The 9,686-nt window shown below is 40.7% G+C and overlaps 1 protein-coding gene across 1 annotated transcript; it reads right to left on the bottom strand.

Moving 5' to 3' along the window:
* Nucleotides 1-3,545: 3,545 nt before the first annotated feature.
* Nucleotides 3,546-8,696, bottom strand: LOC132104371 (uncharacterized protein C6orf62 homolog). Its single transcript, XM_059509803.1, has 5 exons — nucleotides 7,143-8,696; nucleotides 6,871-7,047; nucleotides 6,573-6,698; nucleotides 6,255-6,389; nucleotides 3,546-4,836 (listed from the first exon to the last, which is right to left on the bottom strand). Exons 1-5 carry the CDS (start codon nucleotides 7,269-7,271, stop codon nucleotides 4,711-4,713), a joined length of 693 nt encoding a protein of 230 aa, XP_059365786.1. The 5' UTR covers nucleotides 7,272-8,696; the 3' UTR covers nucleotides 3,546-4,710.
* Between the last annotated feature and the right edge of the window lie 990 nt (nucleotides 8,697-9,686).

The raw sequence follows: 9,686 nt of genomic DNA, 5'->3' as shown, positions 1-9,686 counted from the left end.
GGACAAGAGAAGAAATGAGACACGGGTAAATATTGGAGTTGCATTTCCAAGATAGAGAGAGCTTCGTGACAAGCTGAAACTACAGAGAGATGCTTGCATTCTAATAAACAGGTATGCATCCATTCAGCTAACTATATCTATCCGTATATTTTGTGAAACGATGATGTCTTGTGTAAAACGCAGACGGACTAGCTCTCATGTAGAGTATAATGTAAATCTACATTTGTTCTATATCTAGCTGGATAAAGTAGCTTCAAATGCAGTTCACTATCTTGTTCGATATCATAGTATAAACGTAATTATAATTATTAACCAAAGGCAACCGTGTTTTTTTAACATATATTACTACTAGCTAGATGGAATATTGATTTGATAGGGGTCTGATAATTCATATATCTCTCCGTTCGAAAATACGTGATTGTCAAAATACTAAGGCCGGTGACACACTGGCTGCGTGGCGTCTCTGCTGCGTGCAAGAAGAGTGGCGGCTGCCTAGCGTTTTCTGTGTCTTTAAACACCAGAATAGTGCCTGACGCGGCGCGCTGCTGCTGCGCGCTGCTGCTGCGCGCTGCTGCTGCTGTAGGTGACATAGAGGGAGACCGCTGACAGACCAGGCTCAATCTATACTTCATGTTGAACATAAATATAAAGCCTACTGATAAAGGACACCGTCAACAGTATTGACGGCAAAATAGACTATGTTTGACAGGTGCAATATTTGAAAATCGATAATTATTTATTTTTTAAATTACATTTATATCTGAATTTATGTCAATCTATAGACTTTCAAACATCAAAATGTCATGAATTAATATGTATTTGTGTACAAAATTACATATAAACATATTTTCCTATTATATTTTGCCTGGAAACGCTTCCAACGCGTTTGCATGTCACGTGAAAAATAGGCGTCGGTTCTATTTCTAGCATGCACGCGTTTTCCGCGCGGCTCAAGCCGCGCATGAGACACACGCAACACGCATCCAGTGTGTCGCCGGCCTCAGTTAAAACGAGTGAGGAATGTGGGGAGCGACAGAGCGCGTGTTCCAATGAACAACAACTCCCACGAGCCTACGCTCTTTCCCGACGTCATCAAAGTACGTCTTATGTTATTATTTTGATTGAGTGACCCCTGGTGGCCAAAAATCCCATACTGTACGTTTAAATAAATTCAATGCACACAGACTTTAGTAGTTTAAGTATTTGGTTCTTTTAATTGTGATGATTTTGGCTCACATTTAACAAAAACCCACCAAATTCACTAGCTCAACAAATTAGAATACTAAATAAAACCAATAAAAAAAAAACTTGTAAGTGGATTGTTGGCCTTCTGGAAAGTATGTTAATTTACAGTACATTTACTCAATACTTGGTAGGGGCTCCTTTTGCTTTAATTACTGCCTCAATTCGGCGTGGCATGGAGGTCATCAGTTTGTGGCACTGCTGAGGTGGTATGGAAGCCCAGGTTTCTTTGACAGTGGTCTTCAGCTCATCTGCATTTTTGGGTCCCCCGTTTCTCATTTTCCTCTCGACAATAGCCCATAGATTCTCTTTGGGGTTCAGGTCTGGTGAGTTTGCTGGCCAGTCAAGCACACCAACACCATGGTCATTTAACCAACTTTTGGTAGTGTGGACAGTTGCCAAATCCTGCTGGAAAATAAAATCAGCATCTTCAAAAAGCTGGTCAGCAGAAGGAAGCATTAAGTGCACCAGCAGATGACATTGGACCCAAAATCATCACAGACTGTGGAAACTTAACACTGGACTTCAAGCAACTTGGGCTATGAGCTTCTCCACTCTTCCTCCAGACTCTAGGACCTTGGTTTCCAAATGAAATAGAAAACTTGCTCTCATCTGAAAAGAGGACTTTGGACCAATGGCATCAGTCCAGTTCTTCTTCTCCTTAGCCCAGGTAAGATGCCTCTGACATTGTCTGTGGTTCAGGAGTGGCTTGACAAGAGGAATACGACAACTGTAGCCAAATTCCTTGACACTTCTGTATACTTTGATCCCAGCCTCAGTCCATTCCTTGTGACGTTCTCTAAAATTCTTGAATCGATTTTTCTTGACAATCCTCATAAGGCTGCGGTTCTCTCGGTTGGTTGTGCATGTTTTTCTTACACACTTTTTCGTTCCACTAAACTTCCTGTTAACGTGCTTGGATACAGCACTCTGTGAACAGCCAGCTTATTGGCAATTATTTTTTGTGACTTAGGCTACGTTTACACGTGGGCGGCTATTTTCTTAAATGAACATTTCAACCTCTCCGGTTTCAAAAATAACATCGCGCACACATGTCAGTTTTCAGAAAAGTCTTCATTTACACGTAGCTGCGTATATATGCCATAAAGAACATGCCAAACCTGTAGGTGGCAGTGTAACGAGAAGCTCAAGCCCACGTAAGCCAATTAGAATCCCGAAAATCACATGTAAACATAGGTCGCATATTTGACGTAGGTGCGAGCTCGGGCGCATTCTGTGATGTTGGCTGCCTAAACACTCGTTTGTCTCCGTTTACATACAAACGTTGCAGTTGTTTTGAGTTGATTAGCTGATTGGCATGTCATCATATTCTAATTTGATGAGTTTGTGATTTGGTGGGTTTTTGTTAAATGGAAGCCAAATCATCAGAATTAAAAGAACCAAAGACTTAGACTACTTCAGTCTGTGTGCATTGAATTTAATTTTAATAAAATTTATCATTTTAATTGAATTTTTTTTAATACACGAGTTTCACAATATGAGTTGAATTACTGAAATAGACTAACTTTTCCTCGACATTCTAAATTATTGAGAAGCACCTGTAAACCAGGCAGAGCACCAGTTCACTCTGCAGTAAACATGTGGTGATCAGGTGGAGGTATTGTCTGCATCCCCTGGGAAAGTGGTGTGTGAGCTGAAGGTGGAGGAGGAGCACACTAACAGAGGAGGCACTCTTCACGGAGGACTGACAGCCACACTGGTGGATGGGATCTCCACCACTGCCATCATGTACAGCGAGAGAGGAGCTCCCAGGGTCAGCATGGACATGAACATAACATGAGCTTCTGCCTATATGTTTGACGGACACTGTATACAGGACTACAATATGTGCTACTGTGTCACGTATGGGCAAGACCGGGCGGAGTAGTAAAAATACTTTAAATTCAACTGTATTTTATCCCCTGGATAATAATGACAGAATTGTTCATTGTTCGGAATTGTAGCTTTTTTTTTTATAATAAAAGTGAGGGAAAAAATTTTGAAATAAGTGCATTCAACATCTAAAATGGACTCTTGACACTTAAATTGGTTTACTTTTCATTTAACAGATACATGAATGCAGCTAAAATTGGAGAAGATGTTCTGAAAACAGCTCAGGTTTTAAAACAAGGACTTTGGCATTTGCAACAGTAGATCTCACCAACAAAGCAAACGGAAAACTCATTGCTCAGGGAAGACACACTAAACACCTCGGTGGCTGATTATGTACATGCCCTGTAACTGACACAATATGTAATTCTTTGTCATATAATAAACTCCTGCATAAAAAGCTTTGCGCCGTGTTAGGATATGTTCAGCAGTGTTTATTTCAACAGAATTATTCAAACAATGGGTACATCAAAATAAAGACAAAGACCCACATTCCCCTTCAACGTGAATTTAGAATTTCAAAAGGGGGGAAAAGTAATGATTTTATGCCATAAGAACGGACAAAGATGGCTTACGGATACCATGTCCCAAGCACTGCAATATTTAGTACTTTTAGAACAGGGTGGTCTATAAGTGAAAAACAAATCCATAATGATCCATTTCAAGTTTCTCTACGAAATTTCTCATTAGGTACATTAGCTTGAACAGCAGTCTCCCATCACATACCCACCACCAATGATCACATCTGGTATCAGTAGCTTGTATGTATATATAGTGCATGAGTTGCTTAACTGGTGACAATAACCATCCCAAGAAAAAAACGGCATCAGAAATCCTCCAACAGACAGTTTGTGTCAACCATCTTAGATATACATTACACACTGCACCTCTGTCCCCATCAGGCACCACTCATCCAGAAATGATAAAAAAAGCAAAACAAGGTTTGTCATATTATAGGCAAGGAATGACACTCAAATTAAAATGTCCAGCAAAAACTAAGGCAGTAACTGAAAGAGAAGCAATGTCTACACCAAATGAGTTAACAAGTATTGTTCACCTTATAATAGAAGCCTATTCAGGAAGACTACCCAGGCACTTTTGTCCTGTCACTGATTGCCATTACTCATTAAAAATCCCTACTCAATATAACAGACATGTTAACTATCCCTCATGACAGTGATGTTTAAGCCAGTCCAACACACGAGGACCACATGTGAGAGACCTCTGTTATTGGTTTCCTTTTCTTTTTTTTCTTTTTTGTTCCCTTAACGCAAAGAGTTCCTTCGGTGACTGGTTTTGTTGACGGTGCAGCTCCAAGAGAACAACCACTCAAAATCAATGTTCATGCAGTTTCAAATAAAAACTGATCAGAGAGGGGAGATGGGGTGAGCCAAACCAAGACTGGTTTAGGGAGGGATTTAAAAAAGAAAAAAGGAGCTAAATTAAATCTCAAGATGAAAATGAGTGGTTAACAAAAAGGAGAGTTCCAAGCACAAGTTCATATCTATTCAACTGAGGGATGTGTAGAGAAGGACAACTTGCGTCGAGGCCTTGAGGGGTGTCTTCCGTGTGTTTCTTCTAGTCAGGCATGTATGGACGGAGGTGGTCCTCAATGTCTCCAACTCCCCAACAGGTGAGCTGATCCTGTGGCAGGTAGAGACAGAGGCTGCACAACTTGAAAACTGTGAGCTTGGTTTTTGGAGTCTGTGGAAGAAAGAAAAAAAATATATAGCTATTCTTAGACACTACATTATGCAATAAATATTAGGGTATTGCAAAGTGTGTAGTTAAATAGGAATTCACCAATATTACAATTTTGGCCAAAACTGATAAGTCAAATTATTTCTTTAGGCTACTGCAAATTAGCCTGACTACGTCAGACTTCGTATTTCCACTCAATTTCAGTTCGCTACTGTACTCAGTCTGAGATAGCAAACTATCTCCCAGTTTTCCTCCTGCTCCAAACCAGCCGGCCAATCAACAAACAGAGGGCGGGCTGAGAGCTGTGATGTAGACGCCAAGCGCCGAATGTAGGATTGTAGTTTAGGTTAGGGAAATCGAAAACGACAGCGGACATGGAGACACGGGATGCTATTGGCTCTGTTGTGGAGAATATTCCCGGCATCTGCCAACTGAAGCACGAACAAGAAGAGTGTTTGTTTCACATTTTGAATGGAGGTGATGTTGTGGCCCTACTCCCGAGTCCCTACAGGTTTTGGGAAAAGTTAAATTTATCAACTGTTACCGATCGTCAGAGAGAAACTGGGGAGGCTAAAGTCCAGCAAGGCGATAATTGTGATTGTGAACAGCCATGTTCACTCCGGTATTTCGCTCGATGGTTTTGTTTTTTTAAGGAATTCCTGTGTTTACATTGTAAGTTCGAGGCCGCTGAGCCGGCGAATAAAACACGTCATAACCAAACGTTATGTGATTGGCTTACGGGTAACCAATGATTTTAAACTTCAGACATATTAGTTTAAGGTGTATAATTATTTGGAATTCACAAAATAAAATGATGGTTAATATCGATAACCAATAAATGACACCGTTATGGTTAATAACCAAAAATAAAAGGGCTGCTGTAAAAATTCTATACAGTTTTGTCTATTAAATTTATTTTTATTGCCGTCCCAGCGTCTATGATTATTTTCATGGCATAACCAATGTAATTTATAAGAAATAAACAGTAGTGACACAGTAGTAATAAATCGGCGACTGACAACCAGCCGTGTCAATATAATAAACCTAACAGGATTTCAATATCAGACACATTTAAGATTATTCTTGGTGAAACATGTAAACCATTCTTTTGTCTATTAATAAACACCAAAAACTAAAATAAATAATTTTACTGCTAAAAGTAAATTTAAGCATCACAATACTATGATATGAAGCATGGAAATAAATATTAATACGGAGATTTGCAGGAGATTACCATTAACGGTGTTATTAAAGCTAATCTTTAAAAAAATAAAAATAAAAAAAAAACTAATTTGAGTGAGTGTTAGATAAATGTACAATGTTGATAAAAAAATAAAAAAAACTAATATCAGCTGATAATCTTCATGATATTCTTAAATATTATCCATGGACCTTCATACGTCATGCTTTCTTGAACCAACCTGTAAGTGCTGTCTGTCCACGAACAGAAAGACAGACTGATTGGGGTTGTTCATAACCATCCCAGCCTTGTCCCTCCGACCAACAGCATGCAAAATCTGCTTTTCATAGTCTCCATGATGAAACTCAAATTTGGCCTGTAAAAAGCAAAAGCAAATGTAACTACATTCAATTTGTAAATGGATTTTAATGCACCATTCATGCCCACTGTGCAAATGGTGGATGTTGAATACTTGGTGTATAAGTCCATAACCTCAAGTACGAAAAAATAATACGCAAGTACCACATTCAGTTTTTTGGCAGAATTTACATATACAAACCTGAACAGGCCTGAATGGTTCATGTTCAGCCCCTTTCCATCTGGAGAACAGAAGACAGACAATCTTCTCAATATCATTGCGGGGCCAAAGGATAAAGTCCATCTCCTGGGTACAACCGATCACATCCTGGACAGATTTAAAAACATCAGTGAAACAGAAATAGCAAGTGTCCTCGAATGACATGATGACACACGGGTTTTTAGACAAGACAGACCATTACGGTTGCAACACAGCTGACAGCAGCTTAATCTTCAACGGACAATGTGGAAAGTGAGCCGTGCCGTGTGCCAACACTTACTCTACGCATCGACTGGTAACGAGGCGCGTGTAACTGCACCACATCTTTCTGGAGAAGCTCTAGAGAACTCTCTAAGGAGTAGCTCGTATCCTTCACGCCTTTAAGGATATTTTCCTCATAGTTGTTGGTCATCACAGGTACCACCTCAGCTACTTCGAAGAGCGCGGACTTCTTTTTCTGTAAGCGTGGGATAAAGACATATGTGAACAATCACAGACAAACAGTCAACTCCCAAACCGTTTCTCACTTTCATACCGAATCAGTCACCATACCTTTTCCTTAAATACAAAGGCAATGTAGATCTTGAAGTCGAACTGATCAGCCAGAGATTCTCGTTTCTTCCGTAGCTGGGCGCGGAGTCGGTTTCGTGCTTGATTCCGGCGAGAATTTGGGTCTCCCATTGTTACGAACAATACTATTTTCCTTAAGCAGACTTTTTTTTTTCTTCCCTTCGCTTTTTATTTCCTTGACTGTAGACTATGTGGTTTACAACCCTTTTTTTAACTATGAGATGTGTATAACCAAGCACTACCTGCAATACATACTTATTTGTATTAAACAAAGGGAGCTAAATCAAATCAAGTCATTTTTAATCAATGTGGGTAGTGCACTTGGGCCAAGTAAATTTGCACTTGTCTGAGTTAATGCATTACACCATTAAAAAAAAAAGCCAAGGCTACGTGTAAACTAAAAGAAACCACTAATATAACACGACCTGATCAATTAGTATTCTTCTTATATGTGAAACTGTGCTGTATCACTGAATAAAGGACAGAAAACACAAATGTCTGCTACACTGAAAGCCCATACTGACGGTTTTATGTTTGTCTCCGTGTGTGTGAGGGGACAGATCCCTGTCTTTAGATAAATAATTCTGGTTTAAAGTTACCTAAAAAGCTGACCAAGAGATCTGACTTTGGAAAGTCTCTTCCTGGACTGACTCTTGCTTATATCCATGTCTTTGAATAAACGGTCTCATAAAAGCACATCTGAATGACAGGTGAGAAAGACAACCATGGCAGAGAAATGCAGATGCCATGAGATCTTGGCACGGAGTAAGAACACGGAGTTTGCTGGACATCTTGGGAATTAAGGGTATAAAATGGGCCCACGAGCTTTCCTGCCACGGTTGAGTTTCATTGTGAGGCTTTTATTTTGTGGCTGGCTAGCAAACTAATGCTAGCTACGCTGAATACACACACACGCCACCTACTGATAAACAGGTTGAAGGGAGCTACATGTCGTTGTTTTATCCAGTATGAGATCTACGAGAGCATTCAAAGCTAGTATTCTTCAAAAAACCGACTGTTACATTTTGTTTTTGCCTGTTTTCTGTTTGTTATCGCGATGCTAGCAGAGACTGGCGTGGCTGGCTAACTGGTTAACTATTGTTGCTCGTCATTTTCTCGAGTTGTCTCTCAAGCCCGTTGCGATCCGAGCAAGTACTGCGAAACAATCATAACACGTTTTAATACACCGAGCTCAGTGCAAAAAAAAAAACCCCGCCCCGGATGGATCGATCCTCGGCAGAGGTTTAGCTTGATGGTCTGCCGTTTGTTTTCGAGCTTCTCCACAGTCGTCACACACGCGTATAAGCCATGTCAAGATAAAGTGACAAACCGACCGAAGTCCTCCGTTCTCTCAAGTAACAGACGGCGGGATCTGCAGCGCGGTGGACCCATAATGATGGAAGGAAAGGGTGAAATGTCTTTCGAGCGATTCTTTCGACTGTTTCGGCCCTTTGATCTGCGTTCGTCTGGAAAATAACAAGCGCTCCTCGCTGAACAAACAACTCAAAATGGCCGATGCGCGTCACGCAGCTGTGCACACGTGACAGAGGAGGAGCGCGCGCTCCTGTCAGCAGGGTTTATGTAGGGCCGTATTGTTTCACGGTTTGTTTAAACATCTGTATCTTAGCTTTACGTCTCAAACCTTTATATAACACTCCCTAATGTGCGTAGTACTTGTTCCGAACACATACACACACACACACACAATATTTTGTGAAGTGGATATAGTGTTGCTATTTGTGTTCGTTCGTCTTTCTATCGAGAAGCACCCGGCTGCAGCCTGCAGATCGAGGCGGGGCCGCCCCATACCTACAGTTGTGGCCAAACGTTTTGAGAATTACATAAATATTGGAAATTGGAAAAGTTGCTGCTTAAGTTTTTATAATAGCAATTTGCATATACTCCAGAATGTTATGAAGAGTGATCAGATGAATTGCATAGTCCTTCTTTGCCATGAAAATTAACTTAATCCCAAAAAAACCTTTCCACTGCATTTCATTGCTGTCATTAAAGGACCTGCTGAGATCATTTCAGTAATTGTCTTGTTAACTCAGGTGAGAAGGTTGACGAGCACAAGGCTGGAGAACATTATGTCAGGCTGATTGGGTTAGAATGGCAGACTTGACATGTTAAAAGGAGGGTGATGCTTGAAATCATTGTTCTTCCATTGTTAACCATGGTGACCTGCAAAGAAACGCGTGCAGCCATCATTGCGTTGCATAAAAATGGCTTCACAGGCAAGGATATTGTGGCTACTAAGATTGCACCTAAATCAACAATTTATAGGATCATCAAGAACTTCAAGGAAAGAGGTTCAATTCTTGTAAAGAAGGCTTCAGGGCGTCCAAGAAAGTCCAGCAAGCGCCAGGATCGTCTCCTAAAGAGGATTCAGCTGCGGGATCGGAGTGCCACCAGTGCAGAGCTTGCTCAGGAATGGCAGCAGGCAGGTGTGAGCGCATCTGCACGCACAGTGAGGCCAAGACTTTTGGAAGATGGCCTGGTGTCAAGAAGGGCAGCAAAGAAGCC

This window comes from Carassius carassius, chromosome 25 (assembly GCF_963082965.1).
Source record: "Carassius carassius chromosome 25, fCarCar2.1, whole genome shotgun sequence".
Taxonomy (NCBI): domain Eukaryota; kingdom Metazoa; phylum Chordata; class Actinopteri; order Cypriniformes; family Cyprinidae; genus Carassius; species Carassius carassius.
The sequence above is the reverse complement of the archived record's forward strand: the minus strand, read 5'-3'. Positions and strand labels throughout refer to the sequence as shown.